General features: G+C 45.6%; 2 protein-coding genes across 2 annotated transcripts in view; one reads left to right on the plus strand and one right to left on the minus strand.

Annotated features, from left to right (window-relative positions):
* LOC119060028 (zinc finger protein 182) overlaps positions 1 to 21,740 on the minus strand; it is a 104,618-nt gene that overhangs the window by 48,124 nt on the left and 34,754 nt on the right. Inside the window, exons 2-3 of the mRNA XM_053670588.1 lie at positions 16,434 to 16,487; positions 16,279 to 16,354 (exon numbers count right to left, since the gene is read on the minus strand). The gene's annotated coding sequence lies outside the window, so the exon portion shown is untranslated. The remainder of the gene's footprint in view (positions 1 to 16,278; positions 16,355 to 16,433; positions 16,488 to 21,740) is intronic.
* On the plus strand, positions 1,879 to 16,941 carry LOC128628217 (protein SSX1-like). The gene is made up of 6 exons (XM_053670584.1): positions 1,879 to 2,046; positions 2,499 to 2,613; positions 2,958 to 3,056; positions 6,040 to 6,195; positions 15,676 to 15,827; positions 16,933 to 16,941. The coding sequence occupies exons 1-6, from the start codon at positions 1,879 to 1,881 to the stop codon at positions 16,939 to 16,941; spliced, it is 699 nt and encodes a 232-aa protein (XP_053526559.1).

Below are 21,740 nucleotides of genomic sequence, written 5' to 3' on the forward strand. Positions count from 1 at the left end.
GTTCCTCTTTCTCAAGATTGCTAAGGCTTTTCAGGGTCTTTTTTGGTTCCACATAAATTTGGGGAGTATTTGTTCTAGATCTGTGAAATATGCCACTGGTATTTTAAAGTATATTTTATTGACTATGCTATTACAGTTTTCCCAATTTTTTCCCTCTCCTACATCCTGCACCTCCAACCCTCCAACATTTCCCCCACTTAGTTCATGTCCACAGGTTGTACAGGTAAGTTCTTTGACTTCTGTTCCCTATACCATTCTTAACCCCCCCCAATCTATATTGTACCTACTAATTATGCTTCTTATTCCTGGTACCTTCCCTCCCCATTCTCCCCTTCCCCACTGAAACCCTCCCTGTGATCTCTATTTCTCTGCTTCTGGTCCTGTTCTTGTTGGTTGCTTAGTTTACTTTTTTTGGTTCAGTTGTTGATAGTTGTGAGTTTGTTGTCATTTTACTGTTCATAGTTTTCTTTATCAGAGCCAGATCCTAGATCATTGGTCTTTTTAATTTTTTTTAGTCTCTTACTTATTTTGGCTCTGATCTTATTTCCTTCCTTCCACTTACTCTGGGCTTTGTTTGTTGTTTTTCTAGTTTTTTTTAGGTTATAGGGTTAGTTTGTTTATTTGATATTTTTTTCTTTCTTCTTTAAGTAAGCTTATATTGCTATGAACTTCCCTCTTGGGGCTGCCTTTGCTGTGTCCCATAAGTTTTGGGTTATTGTGTGTTCATTTTCATTTATTTCCAGGTGCTTTTTATTTCTTCCTTGATCTCATTGATGGTCCATTCACTGTTTAATAACATGTTGTTCAGCCTCCATGCATTTGAATGTTTTTGAGTTTTTTACTGAGGTCAATTTCTATTTTCAGGCCCTTGTGGTCTGAGAAAATACTTGATAGGATTTCGGTTTTCTTCAATTTGTTAAGACTTATTTTGTGTCCTACCATGTAGTCTGTCTTTGAGAATGATCCATATGCATTGAGAAGAATGTATTCTGCTGTTTGGGGATGAAATGTTCTCTAAATATCAATTAAATCTTTTCAATCTCATGTGTCATTTAAGGTCGCTGTTTCCTTGTTGATGTTTTTTATGTGAAAGATCTATCTATTGGTGACAGTGCGGTGTTAAATTCCCCTACCATGAGTGTATTGCTCTCGATCTTGTCCTTAAAGTCCACCATGATTTTCTTTATGCATCTCTAAGTGCTCTGATATTGAATATATATATATATGTTTACATGCCATTACATATTTTATCCATTGGTCTATTGATAAGCACTTGAGTTAAAGCAACAAACTTCTTGGCATCAGAAACCCAAAAATATCCTCTACTTGAGAGACTCTCAATGCCTTCATTTCTACATTAAAATCCCCTACATCTCAGCCAGGTTGATGCCTAGTCCTGTAGTCTCAGAAATTACAGCTCTCTTTACAGAAATTTCCAGATAACCTAAAATTAGCCTCCAAATCCACTCATATTAGTGCTCCTTGTTTCTTTTCAATAAAGAAAAACCTCATGTCCCTCTACCTCAATATCCAAACCATATTATCTCTGAGACTTACCTCCCCTGGCCTTGTTCACACAAAACACCTTCTCAGTAACACAGCACCCTCACTTCACTGCTTCCCCAACATGGGCCTTTCAATCTTTCCTTTAGGATAAGCCAAACTTCAGGCAAAGTACTAACAACTGTAGCCAGCCAGACCCCCTCAAAGACTCAAGGCTCCTTTGGTCATGCCCATAGAAAACCTGTCCCCCCATCTATCCTTCTCCCAGAGACCTACAGCCCCTGACATAACCTGGGTTCCGCCATGGCCTTTCTCACTGACAAATGAGCCAAGGGTGGATAAAAGTAAAACCTTGTTCCTGGTAACAGTCTGAGTATGGTTTCCCCTCAGTGCTTTCTCCCCCACAGGACCTTTGGCCTTGCAACTGGAGAGACTCAGGCTGTGTCCCTTCAAGGTCAGATCATTCCCACAGCCATGAACACAAGCAGCTCCTCTGCAGAAAAACCCAAGGAGGGTAAAGTCAAATCAGAAGAGAAATGCAAGGTGAGGTGATCCAGAGGGGGAAGAGTGGTAGCCTGGGAACACCATATGGTGGCTAGATTTCTGAGGACATGAGGCCAGAAGCAGTGAGGACAGGAATGAGGGTGTCAGGGTGGTTGTCCAGAGCCTCGGGAGCTTCCCACCCTCACTCAGAACTTGCCCAGCATCCCTGGAGACAACGAGGCCTGTGACCTTGCACTACATTTGGTGACTGTCAGTCCATTCTGGAAGTTGAGAGCAGAGTTCACCACCCACATGAAGCACCCGCAGCATGCCAGAGGCAAGGCTAAGGACTGTTATGCTTGTTTTCTCAGTTAGCGGTGACATCAACCAGGAAGAATTCGTAGCTGCAGGTCACAGGTCCAACACACAGGCCCTGCAGCGGAGGAAGAGGTCAGGCCAAATTACAGATATTTTTACCTGAGACACTGCCAAGATTTTTCTTTCTTTCCTAGGCCTTCATGGATATTTGCAAATACTTCTCCAAGGAACAGTGGGCAAAGCTGGGAAACTCAGAGAAAATCACCTATGTGTACATGAAGAGAAACTATGACACCATGACTCGGCTAGGTAACAGGAAGTTCTGGGTCCAGACAGGCCTAGGAACACAAAACCGTCCTTCTTTCCCTCTGCATGCCATGGCTTTGTCTTAGGCTACAGCCAGTATCCCCTTCTTTCCTTTTCTGTGGGGAAAAACACCAGGGCAGCTCCAGAACCTTCTGCTTTGTTGTATCCTGAACAGGGCTCCAGGCCAGGAGTGGCCACGGAGATGCTCAGACCTGGGTCCCCCACACTTCACTACCACTGGCCTTCATTCAAATCCCCCCTATAACCTTTACTGTCCCTGCTGCACCCCCAGCAACCATGTTCCTCTCTGGCTGTCTCTTAAGGAACAAATGTTTTGCTTCTCGCAGGTCTCAGGGCCCACCTCCCAGATTTTATGCATCCTAACAAACAGACCACAAAATCTCCTGAGCACGATTCTGATGAAGATCAGAACCCCGAGAATCAAGGTGAGTGACAGGAAGGGCCTGGAAAGTGTCTCTTAAAGCCTGTTTTTGGGTCCAGCTGCTCAGGAAAGATTCTCGGGGGGTTCTTTCCTTGAAAGGATCACTGCTGAGTGAAGAAAGTAAGATGCAGAAGATTATGTACAATCAGAGGCCATTCATATAAAATTCTAAAACATGCAAAATAGCAGTAATGTTTTTATAGATAACAAGTTAACCATAAATGTATACAAAACTGAATGGGAATAAAATTAAACAAATTTGGGTGTCGAGAAGTGCAGAAGGACCGACAGGGATCGGTGAGGGCTGCACAGCTGGTGTCAGCTGTGACTTGTTCAGAGTGTTTTGATCTATTTTGAATAAAGGAGCTCAGAGCAATCTAAAACAGTTGTGCAATAATGTTAAGATCTGGCTGGACTCAGCTGCAGATGTACACACGTTTCTCATATTATCCTCCATATTTTTCTAGAGTTTGAAATATTTCATTTAAAGGAGCTACTGTTCCTGCTGAACACCCTCATGAACCACATGAAAATTAAGAAAATTTTGATTAAAGTGTAAATCCTCCAGAAATATCCAGAGTCAATTTTAGAATACCAAATACATAGGTTTAGATAAGCATCAAAAGAGACAAAGCAATTAAGGTATTTTGTAATGACATTCACTTATTTTCCTTAACTTTATCAAACAGAATGGTCTTCTCACCCCTAACTGAACCCAATTCTATATATTAACTTTGGGAGAGGGTTTGAGAGAGCAGTGCCACACACACTGAGCTCTATTTGTCAGTGAGTAGGCCACATGGGGTGAAAGAAGTGACAGATTCACAAAAACTCTGTGCATGGTAACAGTGTGTTTACTCACTGTAAAGAGGACATATGTGCTCACTTGCTCTTCTCCTCTGACAGCACAGTCATAAGAAGAGGGTCAGAATGCTTGTATTGTCTCCAACTCCACAAGCTCCCAAAATCAATGTCAGGGGACTGAAAATCCAGTGAAAATTTTTGACATTTGAGGAGTGTTTTTATACTGGAAACCTCCCCAATACTTGAAGCCCACTGCCAATGGGCTAAATCATCCCTGCTTCATCACATACTTAACAACTTCATTGGGATATAATAGGCATTCTATAAAATTTGCCTATTTTAAGTCTAAGTGATTTCTATTTGCCACACATCATTAAGTGGATACTATTCAAATTCCCAACCAATTGAGGTGATTCTTTGAGAAAAAAGAGTAAGAAATATCATGGAATGGGATGAGGCAAGAATGGGGTTTAGTTCACATCAGAAACCATCATGAAAAAAGTTATGAATTTATACCATCAATAAACCATTATTAGAGATGATTCAGAAGTCAAATTCAAAATAACCCCTTGACAGTGAGTGGATTCATACCATCTGCTTCAGAATTTCATGGTACTTCAGGAATCTCCATGGACTTTGGGAACTTTATCCACCAAAGAACTATGCTTGATCACCCTCATTTCAATGAATACCCTCAGGAGACTTCCAAAGTTCAACCAAGAAAATACCTGAGGGTAACTTTCAAATCTGAAGGACCACAGAGCCTTTCTCCCTGCATGTATGTGAATATGGTAAGAGTGGGAGAATACTGTGATAGCTCACACTTCTTTTGTCTTCATAGTGATGCCGGGTATTATTTTAAGTGATTCATATGAATTAATTTACATAACCCATAAGAGAACTTTTATGACAAAAGTTACTATTATATCCAAATAATTGGGTGCACATTAATAAAAATAATAGCACATAATAACTAAAATAATGAAGATGTGGTGTCACAGAGATGCTAAATAATTTCCCTGAAACCAAAGGGGCAGTGACAGTCGTCTAATCCAAAGCATTAACCCATTTCCAAGCTCATAGACATTTTCTTATGTTTATGAAGTTCAGGTTGTCTCCACAGGGGTTTATTCCCCATGTGCCATTCAAACACTCAGTCTCACAACAGGAAGTACCAGTCCCCTCTGCCTTCCTGTGTTTGTGACAGTGCCAATCTGGCAATAGCATGAAGCCAAGTGTTCTAGTCATTTAGGCCATTTTTTTCCCTTCTAACTGCCCTAGTTCCTCACAGTTGAGGTACTGGTCATATAATCTCCCCAAAAAGTAGAGAATATTCATTAAGGTACTGCATGTGAAGACACTTTATAAGTTTTAAAGCACCAGAGAAAGGGCTTTGACACCACTTACATATGACCTTCCTATGAAATGGGTGGTGCCCGTGAAAGAAACAAGAGAAGGAAATGACTTGAAGCCCACTGCCAGTAACACTAAACTCAGAGACAGCTCAGAAAGAGCCCTACCCCCTGGGAAAGGTGAGTACCTCTGGTCAGCCCAGAAAGCAGATGCCAAGTAAGGAGTGAAATTTGGAGGAACAATTTCTCTGGCTGCACTGCCGTCAAGGCTGGATCCTGAACAAGCCTGGGTCCAAGTTGGACTCGAGCTTGTTCAGCTGCAGCTGAGAGCTGAGAACAGAACTTCCAAAGTCATAGATTATATTTTCAGCAGCATAAAATCAATGTTGCTGTGGGCTGGTCATCCATATTCCCTAAGCTCTAAATTCTTATTCTATAGAATGGAAATGAAGAATCAAAATTATTTGTTTGAAGACATTGAATGAAAGCTATGACTCAAGACATGAATGGTGCTCAAGTAATTCCATCTATGATAACCTATGTCTTACTCAGAGTTGTATCCACAGCCTTCAGCTCAATGCCTGACACACAATAGGCCCTAAACAATGTATGCTGAAAAGTCTGAATGAATGTTCTGGTAACTAAAGAGCTTGGGAATCTAAACCTGACAGTGGGAGGCATTTGAAATGGCATTTGTTGTGTACTTGTGTGGGTCTAACATCTCAGTCTCTCTGAGCTACAGGATGTGGACAAGAGACCAAGTGGAATGCCCTTGGGGAGGAGGAGATATCTTATCTGACAACTTTATTAACCAACATATCTCTACCACAGGATTGGGGAAAGAGAAGACTAATGTATGGCTCCACAGGCTGAGGAAAAGAAGGAACCATGTTGCGTACGAAGAGACCAGTGACCCCGAGGAAGATGACTGTGTAACTGACCTTTCATTCCAGTCCCCACCTGTGCAAAACTCTTCTGATGAGACTGGTATGCCATCTGTCATTCCTTCCCCAAATCGTTCCTTTGCCAAAACCCTTGGAGTGCAGCATTGAGATGAAATAAGGCTTCCCACGCTCTTTCTATTCATTGTTTTGTATATCAAAGGACCTTCACCACCTCTGATGCCCTGGGCTCCTAACCCCTGCTCAGCTCCGGAACTATAGGCCACAGTGTCCTCTAGATTAAGAAATCAGACCAGGTGAGACTCTCTGTGGCAGGAGCAGAAGATTCACTTTGAATAGCAGTGGTACATGAGTGCACATCATGAGGTAGGGCAGAATAGGAGTGCTTGGGGTCCTGCCTGTCAGGATAAGGAGTTAGGTATTGATGGATCAGACAATGGGAGCTCACTGCCACTTATTTTCCTTCTCTCTCCTTGCCTCCAACTCAAGGTTGTGACAACTGTCCATGATAGAAAACAGAACATAGTGGCCCTTCGTGAACATGAGCAAAGCTGTGAACTCCTGGTCTTCAGGTGTACGAGTGAAAGAAAATGTGCACACTAGAGAAAAGTTAAGCATGTTTCTTGCTATGTGCCAAATATTGTTAGATGTTAGAGTTTCATTAATGAGTAACACATATACCTAATGCTTGTTTTTGTCTATGTATTCATGCACTTACCTCATGAAACAAGCATTGTCAGTTATCTCTGTACAAAAGATCTGTACCCTCCCCTCCCCCAACCTGACTGATAAGGCAATTCTGGGGATTGGATTCTGGGTGTTATCTTATGCATTTGTATACACACCTGCACACACATGGGGTGCAACTATAAGCATCTCCCACATGCTCTTCTCCACTAACAGAGTGTCCTGGTCATGTTCCTTTCAGTCTGTCTCCTGTTTAGTAGCTGCTCTGTGTTTCAAACCCCCATTATTTATTTTCCCAGCATCAGTCACTGCCAGTTAATAAACACAAGTTTTTCCCAGTTGTCTGCTCCTCTTGTTCTTGTGCACATCAGCCTATGCACATGTGTGGCTGGTTCACTTGTACACATACTTAGAAGTGTAATTGCTATGTCAAAGGTTTCATTCATTTAGCAAACACTTAATGGGTCTGTACTGAGCGCTGTCCCTGGTTCTGAAGAGACATCTGGGAACAAGACAGAGAAATGTCTCTGCCCACGCGAACTTGACATTCTACTGGGGGATATTTCCAGTTTTTACTAGACGGACTCTGTACACCACAATCCAGACACAGGTTTCTGCAGTTAGTTGGACACCTTGCCTTTTACTCTGTCAGATCATCACAGCCAGGAGCTGGGATAGTCCATTGTGGATTGTGTGAAAAGAGAATTGCTCTGTATTCTGCCTCAGATCTCAGGGTTGGAGATGTGGGGTCAGTTTTCCAGGATGAAGAAGCTCCAGAGCAGAAGCTTCCAGAGAGGAAGAGGCAGGGTCTCAGTGTTGGTGGGGGCAGGGAAGGACACAGATGCACAGGGTGTGTAGAAGGGCGGGTCAGCATAGAAGTTTTAGGGCCCAGTGTGGGCTCTAATAGCCACCAAAAGGAGAAAGTGTCATGATGGAGGGTGTGAAGGGTTAGCTTACTTGGTGCCAAGGTTCCCCAGAACTAGGAGTACAACCCACATGGCAAAGCAGTGAGAGCAGAGTGCTACCCAGATCTGTGAAGATGCTGCTCTACCTGTGCCTCAGCAGAAACAAATTCCCTTTTACCCTAATATAGTTCCACGTTCCTCGGATTTAATACTCTGCTAATAGACATTATGCAGTACATTATTCTCCATGCAAATACAGAATAGAATACCCAAAAGAGATCCTGAAAAATTTCACTTTTCTTTCCCATTGAGAAGATGGTTCCCACCAACTGGATGTCCAGCAAGGGAAATAGGTGCAGGTAAGGGCTAGTTGAAAACACTTTGTAGTCACAACAGGGAACATTTTTCCTTTAGGTTCTGTAGGTAGATAGAGCTTTCCTTCTCCCCTTCCTCCATGTGACAGATCCAAACTTTGACATGAAGGGCTAGTACAGTTTTGCCCAACTCCAGAAATCAGCCTGCACATGGCCCCAAGCATATCCCCAATTAGCCTTCTCCCCTCATCCAAGCCTGGGACCCCATGTAGGTGCATGTACTCTTCTGATGAGGGTCCAAAATGACTGTTTAAACCTTCTTGTCTATTTCATTTGTCTTTCAATAATTTTTTACATTGGTTCCATAGCTAATCCTACTTCCTAGCAGACAATTGGGAAATGCAGCAATGTGTGAGAAAGAACAGTACATGTGTCACAGGAGGAAACTTTTTAGCATTATTCACCAAGACTCACAATAAAGAACATATTTTTGCAGTAATTCAAAACAAATGCTTCATAAAATCATGCTGACCCTTTGTACATATGATACACTTTTATATTTTCTATTCTACTCTGTAATGTGCTAGATTATCCTATTCTAATTCATTAAAAACATGAAATTCTGCTCAGGTTCCATAAAACATTCCATTAACCTGTTCATGAGTCATAACCTGCAGCTTGGAAAGCCCTTCAGTCCCAGTGTGTGTCCACCAGGTGACCCCCTGCTCTGAGTCCTATGGAGAAAGGTCAAGAAAGCCTCATGATTTCTCTTTGGGCCACAGTTTTCTGGGAAACAGTGAGCTGGAGACATCTTGATCCCCTGGCCCAGGTCTGACCAGGGGTGGGGTGTATGGGGAGATATCCCAGATGTCTGGGAAAAACCACTCATGTGTTTCTCCTTTACTCTCATACTACTACCACACTCAGAACACTTCTGAGAGCAGATGTTTGGGTTTTTTCTCACATCAATCTCTTCTCTACAACACCAACTGAGTGTCACAATTCAGTTCAATCCTGACACCAGAGTTACCTCAGAGCCCACTGGTTAAGGGCCCAGTCCCACAAGACTGCTTCTCCCACCCCAGATGCCAATTGCAAGTCCCAGGTTGTCACCTGTACTCCTGACCAACTGGCTATAAATCCAAGTTTCCCATACCCCCTCCTCATGTTTGGTCACTTGCTAGAATAGCTTACAGAATTCGGGAAAACACTTACGTTTACTGGAGCATTATATAATAAAGAATGTGATAAAGGATAGAGATGAACAGCCAGATGAAGAGGTACATAGGATGAAGTCTAGAAAGGTCCCAAGCACAGGAGCTTCTATCCCATGGAATTGTGTCACTCTCCCAGCACATGGATGTGTTCACCAATCTGGACTCTCCCTGAGCCCTATACTATTAAGATTTCATCGAGGCTTCATCATGTAAGCATGATCCATCATTAACTCCAATTCCAGCTCCTGTTCCTTCTCCAGAGAATGGAGGGTGAAGCTGAAAGTTCTAAGTTTGTAATCATGCTTTGGTCTTTCTGATGAACAGCCCCCATCCAGGGCCATTCATCAGCCACCCAGAGTTGCCTCATCAGAACAAAAGATGCTCCTAGTGTTCTTTCCATGTAGGAAGTTACAAGGGTTTTAGGTGCTCTGTGCCGGCAACAGGAGAAGAGGCCAACATATGTATTTTCTGTTTTTTCACGTCAGGCTTCTTTCTCCTGGTGGGCAGGTATATAGGCTCAGAGCCAACTGAGTTACGCTGAAATGACAGACAACCACTATTTGTTTCTCACTCACGCTGCTTGTCCACCTCAACTGAACTAGGGCTCTTCACATTATCAACACCCTCATGCCAGGAACCAGGGACACAGAGTAGCCAAACAGGTGGAATGCAGAGAGAAAAAAAGAGTATGGCTAAGCATGAACTGGCTCATCAGATGGCAAAGTCTGACTACAAGGATGAGATTGTGCAGTCCTCTGATGAGAAGAGAGAGCTAGGTTATTTGTGAACAGTCCAATATCAGCCAAAAAGGCAATAAAAAATAAAATAAAATCAGCCACAAGGAGGTTTTAGCATCATAAAAGAGAACATGAGTTCCAGCCAAGATGGAGACATAGGTAGAAATGCTTCATTTCCTCACACAACCAAAAGAAGGATAACAACCAATTTAAAAATAATAAATAACCACAACTGCCAGAATAGCAAACTGCATGGAACTCTGACCACCAAGGAGTTAAACATTCATCCACACTGGTAGGAGGGGTGGAGAAGGGCAGCAGGAGGAACCGAAGACCCACAGCAAGGCTACGGACCTAAGGCTGACTCACGGGAAAACTAAGCACTCAAAACCTCTAGCTGTAAAATACTGTGGGGGCTATGAAGGCAGGAGAAACTCCCAGTCTCATAGGACAGTTCGTTGGAAATGGGATAAAATGGGGAGTGAGTGGCTTTGTCCCCTCTCTGACCCCTCTCCCAGAGACAGCACAGCAAAGCAGCAAAGACGGTTGCCCCATGCTGGTGAAAACGAAAGTTCCACCCCCTTACAACTTAACACATGCACCAAGACAAAGAAATATGGCCCAAGTGAAAGAATAGATCAAAACTTCAGAAAAATACCTAAGTGACGGGGACATAGCTAACCTATCTGATGCAGAGTTCAAAACACTGATAATTAGGATGCTCACAAAATTGATTGAGCTCAGTCACAAAATGAAGGAAGAAATGAAGGATGCCCAAAGTGAAATAAAGTAAAATATACAGGGAACCAACAGTGAAGGGAAGGAAACTGGGACTCAAATCAATGATTTGGAACAAAAGGAAGAAATAAACATCCAACTGGAACAGAATGAAGAAACAAGAATTTTTTTAAAAAGGAGGAGAGGCTTTGGACCCTAAGGGACAACTTTAAGCACTCCAACATCTAAATCATAGGGATGCTAGAAGGAGAAGAGGAAATGTAAGAAATTGAAAAATTATTTGAACAAATAATGAAGGAAAACTTCCCCAGTCTGGCAAAGGAAATAGACTTTCAGGAAGTCCAGGAAGCCCAGAGAGTCCCAAAGAAATTGGACCCAAGGAGGAACATACCAAGGCACATCATCGTTACCCAAGATTAAAGATAAGGACAGAATCTTAAAAGCAGCAAGAGTAGAGAGTTACTTTCAAAGGAGTGCCCATAAGAATAGCAGCTGATTTCTCTAAAGAAACCTTGCAGGGAAGAAGGAGCTGGAAAGAAGTATTCAAAGTCATGAAAAGCATGGACCTACATCCAAGATGACTCAATCCAGCAAAGCTATCATTTATCATGGAAGGACAGATAAAGTGCTTCCCAGATAAGGTTAAGTTGAAGGAGTTCATCATCACCTAGCCCTTATATGAAATGTTGAAAGGACTTATCTAAGGAAAAGAAGATCAAAACTATGAACAGTAAAATAATAACAAATTCATAACTATCAACAACTCAACCTAAAAAACAAAGACTAAGCAAACAACTAGAACGGGAACAGAATCACAGAAATGGAGATCACATGGAGGGTTATCAGTGGGGAGGAGTTGGGGATAATGGAAAGGGAAAAGGGAAAGGAAATAAGAAGCATAAATGGTAGGCATAAAATAGACTGGGAGAGGTTAAGAATAGTATAGGAAATAGAGAAGCCAAAGAACTTATATGTACAACCCATGGACATGAAATAAGGGGGAAGGGAATGCTGGAGGGTGGGGTAGTCAGAGCAGAGGGGGTATAAAAGGGAGAAAAAATTGGGACAAGTGTAATAGCATAAGCAATAAAATAAACTTAAAAAAAGAAAAACTTGGAAGCCCCCAATGCCCAATACTTGTCTCCAGAGAAGAGCACACTGTGTGACAGGACCAGATGGCCTGAGTGTCATACAAGCTCTATCAGCCTGTACACCCACCTATGAGCCCACTGTGAACCACTGGGCCTCACAGCTTCTATTTAGCTCCTGGATGGGAAGGCTCAGGGTGTTCTTACTGTCCACTGCTGTCTCATTACAACCCACAACAGAGCCAAGCTAGAACTTCTTATAAATGACCTGAGGGAATGGAGGGAGGGTAGGGAAATAAGGTTACAGGGAAGACTGTGTTCCAATGTCCCAAATTTTCTCCACTTTTTCCAGTCCTTCTCTCTCAGACTCACCAAAATGAGGGAAAACAGCATACAGGTCAGGGAAAGACCACTGGTATAATCCAGGTAGGCTTCAGGGTCAATAACACAGATATTCAAAAATCCAGGGGACCCCCCTACAGCAAATATTAAACCCCCAGTCTGGCCTTCAAGACCCTTAGCCCTACAACAAATATTAAACCCCCAGTCTGGCCTTCAAGACCCCTTGCCCCAATTATGCCACACCTTTGCATAAGCTTTTACTTCTACCTGGACCAGCCTCCCCTCCAGAGCAAACTCCTATTTATCTCTTAAAACCCACATCAGGCCCTGGCTGGTGTAGCTCAGTGGATTGTGCACAGGCCTGCAAACCAAAGCATCGCCTGTTTGATTCCCAGTCAGGGCACATACCTGAGTTGTGGGCCACATCCCCAGTATGGGGTGTGCTAGAGGCAACCACACATTGATGTTTCACTCCCTCTCTTTCTGCCTCCCTTCCCCATCTCTCTAAAATAAATAAATAAAATCTTAAAAAAAAAAACCACATCAGCCCTGGCTAGTATAGCTCACTGAACTGAGTGCCAGCCTGCAAACCAAGGTGTCACCAGTTCAATTCCTGGTCAGGGCACATGTCTGGGTTGTGGGCCAGGTCCCCAGTGGGAGGTGCCCAGGAGGCAGCCACACATTGATGTTTCTCTCCTCTTTCTCCCCCCTCCCCCATCTCTAAGGATGAATAAATAAAATCTTTTTTTAAAAAAACACATCAAACAAGCTCTCCCCTGCTGTGGAACAGCCCTTGAAAATGGGTATTCTCTCAATCTGTCTCCCCTTCTCTAACCCCGCTATCCAATGATCAAACCCAGGAAGCTTCTTACCCAAGTATCTCATGAGGGCCAGTGGCGGGATGATTAACACTCTGACGATGATGATAAGGAGGAAATTTCTTGTCAAGAATGAGATGTGGTTACAGTGATGGCACAACAAGAGTTACAGAAGTAGCCAGACAGATTATCAGACTATTAGTCAGATACTGTCAGAGGAATACATTTGAGAACATATGCACCGCTAGACAAAACTGAGATGTCAGATTCACAAATGGATATACCACCTGATGGTAAAACAACAGACTCAAATAATCCAATACAAGGTACCAAGCACAGAGTGAGCCGTGACCCTGGTGTTTGAGAGGTAGAACAACAAACAGTCTGATGATCTGGCAGGCAAGCAATAATGCAGAGTCAGACAAAGAGTCAGAAACACACATGTGTGGTTATTTAAACAGCTCAAAGTTTGTCAAACACCCGAAAGGAGCTGGGCCCATTTGGCCACATGGCCAAAGACAGAAATAGAGATCATATGAATCAGCCAGCTGGCCACAATATAGAAAGCAAGCTGAAAGAAAGAGTGAGATCTATACAGATATTGAATGGAGATGACCTGGCAAGGTATTTAATACAGAATCAGCTGAACAACTGCTTGTTTGTTCAAAAGAATTTTATTGAGTGCCTACTACATTCCAGGCATTCACACACTCTCTGTCTCATACACACAGTTACACAGGAATAAATCAACAAGGCATCATTGTTGCCTTGTTGGCTATACACATCATTGGCTATACACACAGTGGGAGCTAACTATAATTAGACACTGCTGGGCACAAAGACTGTCACCTACCTGGATGGTCTCAGAATCAAACCACAAATCCAACAAGACACACAGAATCAACCATCATATACGAATGACTAAACAGATTCAGCCAGCACATGAATCCAGAATCAAAAATGCAGTCATGTAGATGCATAATCAGAACAATAATCAAACATGCATGGTTGGAACAATACAGAGGACATGTATAATCATAGTTGAGGATCACACACACAGCCAGGGAAAATTTGCCAGAACAATGGTCACTAAATTTCTATCATCACATAGACAGAGCCTACTGACACATACAGTTGGAACAAATCACATATACATAGCTGACATGACGGTACACAGCACGTGCGCGCACACACACCACTGGAGACAGTGACCACACACTTATAGAGACAGATTCAGCCAGCATGATGGACCCAGAATCAAACAGAATCTTCCAGACGTAAACAAATGTCAAACACACATGGTTGGAATCACAGTATACAGGCACAGTTGTAGTTGGCTCTCATACAGCTGATCAGAGAACCTGCCAGTACAACAATCAAAAAGGAAAACCCATGGACAGAGTTTAGAGCTACTGGCGAGTTGTCATATGCTCAGCATCAGAGTACACTGGACATATCAGCCACCAGATGGAATCAGCCAGAATAACATTCACAGAAATCAACACACATGGTCTACTGGACTCCTACAGTCAGAGCAACAGTCACAAAGGAATCACAGTCTGACCAAAGTGGATTGCCCAACAGTCTCAAAATAGAACATCTGGGAGACACAGTTGAAGACAGCAGCCAGACCTGACAGGCGGTCAGTGGCCTGTGAACCAGAGCCAAGGGGTGTGAACCAGCCACATGGCTGGTGCAGTAAGAGGGAGGTATAAGCAATACCTTCCCCTTGTCTCCCTACCCCATTTTCCCCAGCCCAGCCAGAGAAGCCCACCTTCCCCCACCCCCTTCCCCCAAGGTGACCCCCATCTCCCAGAGTCCTCTCCCCCAACATTGTGCAGACAGACAACTATAGTCACCACTACCTTCCCCCAAAGCCCCAGCGCCTTCTGTCCCAGCTACTCCTAGGATCAGACACTTGTAGAGAGGCAGGGGACAGGAAGGAACAGGTTGTGGGTCCAGGAAGCCAGACCAGGATTGAGGTCAGGGTCAGAGGGTCTGGGGACTGGAGAGTTGGGACTTGAAGTAATTAGGTCTGATTGATGGGGGCTGGGGGTGAAGGTTAAGCAGTTAGGATTGTGCTTGGGGGTAGAATCTGTGAGGTGGGATCAGTAGCCAGGGAGAAGGTTAGAGGTGGGCTAGAGGTGGGTAGTAGGGGTCTATGGAAACAAATTATATATACATCGTCTGAGACCATGGTGGGAGTGAAGTCTGAGATCTGGGGCACTGGGAACTTGTAAGCTGGGCTCTGAGAACTGGGTCTTGGGGTTGTACAGCTAGCTTGCATGGTTGGGGGTGGCTAGAAACTAAGTGGTGGGGGTTAGAGGTGAAATGTAATGGTCTGGAGGTGGAGTGAGTCTGAACAACAGAATTTATGGCCAGAATAATGGGTGAGGGTTGGGGATTGGGAATTGAGGGTCTGGGGGCCCAGATGAGGTCTGAGGTCCAGGGCGCAGTCTGGGGTCTAGACTGCAGGAATTTAAGTGTCGGGTCTGGCGTCCCGGGTTCAGAATCCGGAGTCAGGATAGTACGTCCAGAGTCTGGGGTTTAGGTTGAAATCTAGGGTCTTAGATCAGGGGAGTGAGTCTGGGGGTCTGAGTTGAGCTCTGGGACTCACAACACCAGCAAAGGTCAGCAGGAGATAGAGTATGAAGACAGAAGAGCAATGCACATAACAGGGCTCTGAGGCAGATGTCACAATTCAAACTTTACCCCCCAGACCTCCTGCCTGCTCCCAAACACCCCTGTGTCCCCCAGGCCACCCAGGACTCACAGGAAGAAGAGGACCCCTATGTGGGCCATGGCATAGGCCGGCCCCAGGATGCCACTGTCCATGATAGCATTGCTGAGGTTGAACACTGTCTTCTGTGGGTAAGGAACAAGGTCCAGGCACTAACGGGGTGGGAAGCCAGGTAGGGAGACCAATGCTGGGGCCTAGGAAAGACTGGGGCAGGAAGGAGCCCAGGAAGGACCAGAGGAGAAACCAAGAAATTAGCAAAGAAAAGGAGTTGAAGATGGGAAGAGACTGGGAAAGAGAGAGCCAGGAAGGGGAAAACTAGGGGAAATTTTGGAGGGGAGCATCTATAAGTGGAGAGGAACAGAAGAGGGTAGAGAAAACAACTAGGGAGGGGAGTAGCTAGAGATGAGGAGCACCTGGGGAGAAGTAGTAGCCAGGAAGGGGGAAGGGTAGGGAAGGGTAGGGAAGGGTAGGGAAGGGTAGGGAAGGGTAGGGAAGGGTAGGGAAGGGTAGGGAAGGGTAGGGAAGGGTAGGGAAGGAGATGAGCTAGACAAGGTGCAGTTGGGACAGATCCTGTGCACTCACATCCACGAACTACGTTGGCTTCCTCCCAGGGGCAGGACTATGGATGAGCAGAGAGCCCTGGCGTTCCTCCCTGTAGCTGGAGAGGGCAGAGAAATTGGGGCTGATGAGAGGGTAATCCTGATCCCCTGACCTCAACCTCTTGGGCCCTGACTCACCCCACAGCACCTGCAGGTAGGGCTCCATTCATCTTTGGATCTTGCGGTTCCATTCTGTGGGCAGAGAAATGGGGCAGAGGTCAGAGATGGAGCAGGGGGCCTACAAAGTGGAAGAGCTAGATGAAGGGGTAGGGGTTCCGTAAAGACAGGTAGAGAAACACAAACAGATCGCTTCTCAGCCTTTTGGCTAAGAGCAAGTGAGAAACACAAACAGAGATGAGGTGAGGGGAACAAGAACAGAGGGATGACAGATAAGTGGAAAGAATCAAAGGTGAGTGAGAGGCTCAGAGAGGAAGAGATGGAAGAGAGAAAAGCATATCAGAAGGATAAACACAACAACAGCTACTCAGAGAGACATGAAGAGACAAATAGAACGGAGAGACAGAAATAAAGAGAGAGACGGGCCCCACAGCAGATAAGATGCCATTTGGAGCTGTGATTGACTGTTCTCCCAGACCCTAGACTCACTCTGTCTTTTTGCTGTCTCTTTCCTTCCCAGGTCTTCTAGGTCAGCACACTGCCCCCCGCCACCGCCACGGCAATTCCCTCCACCCTCACCATGTTGCCAGGCCCCACTCCTTGCTGGTACACCTGTTGGCAGCCTGCTCCACCTTTCATAATTCCCCCCACCCCCCTCCTTCCCTCCTAAGCCCCAAGTCAAGCCCAGAGCTGATGCAAACTGTCAATCAATCAACTGGGCGAGGGGTGGGGACGTGCATGGAGACCCCAGCCCTGACACTGCAAACTCTATCTGCCATAACCCTGAATATCCTCACTACAAGTCAGAGACAATTGCCCAACTGAGCCCCTTTCCAGGGACAGAAGTGACCCAGGAATGCTCCCCTTAATTCCCTTTTAGGGACCAAGGGTATTTTCTAGGTCCCCTGTCAAGTTTTAAATTCCTTTTGGCAGAAGTAGCTGTGGACACTTCCAGACTTGAGATCCTTCCTGGACTTGGGGTGTCTCAGGAATCTGGCCTGAGCCCTAATTTCCCCTCCTGAGGATAAGCTGTCTCTGAGACTTCCATCAGAAGCCTCCTCCAGGACTTGATGCATTCCCGGGGTAAGAGGGGTGTCTGTTTGATCCCTAGGCCAGCCTACAGTCTCTGTCTTCTGGGTGGAATGTTTCTGAAAAAAACTCCATCCCAGAGCTCACTTCCTTGCAAATGCGGTAGCCCAGAAACCTCTGTTCCGGGCCCCCATCATTACTAAAACTGCCTCCAGGAGACCCCCGCCCCAAGCCCTTAACTCCCTTCCTGGGACTCAGGACTCTCATGGAGCTCCATCCTCAGCTGTGAGCACCCTCTGAGCACTCCTACCCACTCCTAAATTCACTCCCTGAGTGCAAGGTACCAAAGGACTCCCCCTCCCATTCAATTCTCCACTAGTGCTAAAAAGATCTCCAGAAATCCCTCAATCCCCGCTCCCGGGACTCCCACTTGTGCCTTGGGGTCTCCAAACTCCCCACCACGACCAGCACCCCCTCCTCACCTCCTTGCTCCCCTTAGCTCCTTAAGTGGCAGAATTCAGACTAAGGTCGGGGGACCGCAGAACCGCGGGGCTCTAGCTCACTGGCCCGGGCTCTGGCCCACCCCACCCAGCGGCCAATTAGCGGCTGAGGTGCTTGCTCAGGGACTAATCAGAGCAGCCCGGGCCCCATCTGGCCCACGGGTTTGGTTTTGTTTTTTGTTTTTTCCTGAGAAGATGTTTTAATTACAATTCAGTTTCCCTCCTTCTGCTTCCGGCGTTGGGTGGGGCCTGTTCACACCCTAACTGAGCAGCTCCATTGTCCGTCTGTCTTATATAGGGGGGCGGGGAGGGGAATCCTGTCCGCTTCATCCAGGTATGTAACAGCCTGTCTTTCTGAGGCAAAGTATGCGTCTCCTGCAGGGAATCAGGTCAGATGGACTTGGGGTTCTGGCCCAAATCTACTGGGCTGCTTGAGGCCCAAGTGGACAAGAGGCCTCTGTCTGGGCCCCTCCACCCACTCCTCCATCCCCCACAGGAAACAGAATTCCCAGAAAAGCCAAGGGCTGGCTGGGATTCAAAGTTAACTTAGATGCCTCCACCCCACCTGCAGTTGGAGCAGGGCAAGAGATAGGGCATTTACTTCAACACTGCAGGAGAGAAGCTCCCTCACACTCAGGGATAACAGTTCCATCCAGGGGCTCAGAGATGGAGGCAGACACCCATCACCCACAGAGATACAAACTTTTTAAAAATGTTTAAAATTTATTTGAGCCCTGGCTGGTGTAGCTCAGTGGATTGAGCGCGGGCCTGCGAACCAGACAATCGCGGTTCAATTCCCAGTCAGGGCACATACCCGGTTGCAGGCTGGTTCCCTGCAGGCCAGTTCCCAGCAGGGGACGCATGAAAGGCAACCATACATTGATGTTTCTCTCCCTCTCTCCTTCCCTTCCCCTCTAAAGATAAATAAATAAAATCTTTAAAAAAAATTTATTTGAGAGAGAGAGAGAAAATGGAATTTTCTGTTCCACCCATCCATACGTTCGTGATTGCTTCTTTTTTTTAAAAATATTTTATTTATTTATCTTTAGAGGAGAAAGGAAGGAGAGAGGGAGAGAAACATCAATGTATGGTTGCCTTTCATGCGTCCCCTGCTGGGAACTGTCCTGCAGGGAACCGGCCTGCAACCCCGGTATGTGCCCTGACTGGGAATCGAACCGAGATTGTCTGGTTCGCAGGCCCGCGCTCAATCCACTGAGCTATACCAGCCAGGGCTTTGTGATTGCTTCTTGTATGTACCCTAACCAGGGACTGAACCCACAACCCTGGAGACAGTGCTCCAACCCACTGAGCTACCCTGCCAGGACCAGTGACACAAAATTACATGTAGACTCACAGCCACATACACAGAATACACGCTGACAGATATGAATACACATAGACTGCACACAGTGAGCCCAGGCCCACGGTAGTCACATACAGCCACATGGAGTGACTTAGTCTTACAGACATCATCACCCACAGCTTTAGACCACACCCAGAGAGCATAGAGTGGCACAAGGATAGGCTCACTTGGAGCCACTTTAGATTCATGGACATCATCACCCATGGACTCCCAGTCACACTCAAGAGAACCAAAAGGCAAATCACACACAGGCTCACGGCTTCACACAAAATACACAAACAAATCTGATTTTGAAACCAGAAGACACCAGCGTTCGGGCTGCTTGTCACTACCAAACCCGATAAGCAATGGCAGTGATTGAATTTTTATGGGCGCTTTATTCAGATGGCTGGTCCATACCCTAACAGGCCATCTTGTCTTCTCTTTCCAGACCAGACTTTTTATAATGAGGAATAAACGAGGTGCGACGAGGGCTTTGAGATTCAGGGAGGATTGGGGGAAAGAGGCTGCAACATTCCTGTCCTGGGCAGTTCGCTGTCCCCAGGGGCAGGTGGTCATCTGTCTCTCCCTGGAACACAAAGGCCCAGATGCCTCCAGTTGTCCCCAGGTGGTGATCTTTAGCAGAGCCCCAGGAGGTCAGGCATTTTCCCAGGAGCCAAGGACAGGTCTTATCTATAGGTTCTGAAACAAAAGCTTAACATATACATTACTTCCTAGGTTTATAACTTTTTACTTTAAACTAAAATTTTCCAACTCTTGAGTCCCCTATCAAGTTCGCACAGCTGACAACAGAGAAGAAAGACACATACACAGTGACACATACAGAAGAGACAGATAAACACGCTAATCACCCACAAGCATTACAAAGCAGACACATAAACATTCAAAGAACACACACACACACACAGAGCCCGGCGTAGATGAGTTGCCCAAGCAGACAGTACCAACACACAGATACCAGAAAGGAAACATGAATTGGACAGCCATAGACACAAGGCACGATTGGGTAAATTACATAGGTAGATACACGTGGAGTTCCCATATGTATGTTTGTGGCCAAGAACATGTACAGGCAGATGAGATGCATTTGGGGTATATACAAACACACACACACACACACACACACACACACACACACTCCCCTGTTTATCCTGACCTACTCCGATATCTCTCTCCTCTGATACTCCTCCTCCCCCCACAGCCATTACACATCTATGCTACAGGCAGGCCAGGGAAAGAGACACCTGTCAGCAGAGGCCTTGGCCCGGATGGCTAAGGGGGCAGGGAGCTAGGCAGCTGTCTAGATTTCAAGAAAAATCTGAAGTGCCCTGTCCAAAGAACTAGTGTACTTGGACAATGAAACACATATCCCCACCCACCACCTCTGGGTAACAGCTTTCTGCTTCGATCACTCTCTTCCCCTCCCTACCCACTCCTTCTCCCCACCCTCCAACATGGTCCAGCACAGGGCCACCAGGTATACAGCCTGTGCTCCATAAATGCCACTTATCAAGTATCATATTATCATCATTATCTTGTTTATTTGTGCCAAGTTAACTCTTCTAGGGCATGCACTAACGCTCATCCAGCTCTGCACCCCATAGCTCAGCTAAATTGCAAGGCACTGAAAATAGCAGGTGCTCAACATATGCTGGTAGGAGGAAAAATAAAAGGAAAGTGAAATCTGGTGGTAGGGGGTGGGAAACTTGCTTTGGAAGTAAGATATATTTAAGCTTGACCTAGGTACTGAGGCTGTGTCAGGGAAAATAATTATTAGCTCATAACAGTAGGGCCCTTTCTTAGGGTCACTTAAGGCTTTTGATGGTTCAAGAAAGCAGATCCTTGGGTGACAACTGGAATTCCTATTGAGTCTCTTTAAAGTCAGTTTGGGTTCTTGTCAGTTCTTCCAAGCAGACCCCTGCTTTTCATTAAAACTCAGCAGCCTTCAGGGGAGGGAGCCACAGAGCAAAGCGGTTAACAGCAACAGCTTTCCCAGTTCTGCCCCCTTCTAGCTGTGTGGCCAGGAGCAAGTTCTGAAACCTGACAGTTTTAGCTTCCCCAAGGGCCTGATAATGCCTAGGGCCATTGGCAATGTTACAGAACAAACGGGGGTGGGGGCGCGCTGAACTATATAAAAGACCACCCCTTTTTCTGGGGAGGGGGGTGTTCCTCCCCAGTACTGGGTTCATTTTGCCTGCTTCCTGAGGAAAGGTATCTCTTAATACCAGAGATCAGTGAAAAGGAAAGGAATTATTTATTTGAAAATAATACAAACTAAAGTTCTCCACAAACGCACACAATCCTCCCAGCACCCTCTGTGTGGCAAAAGGGAGCACTTCCAAAGCCTTGTGGTCCCAACCAAGACACCAAAGCCACGTGGTCCGAGAAAGAGGCGCGGAGTCCCCTAGAGAGAGCCCCCAAATAGCTGCCACGCCT

The sequence above is a fragment of the Artibeus jamaicensis genome, unplaced genomic scaffold, assembly GCF_021234435.1.
Source record: "Artibeus jamaicensis isolate MK-2021 breed Jamaican fruit bat unplaced genomic scaffold, CSHL_Jam_final contig_60, whole genome shotgun sequence".
Lineage (NCBI taxonomy): Eukaryota > Metazoa > Chordata > Mammalia > Chiroptera > Phyllostomidae > Artibeus > Artibeus jamaicensis.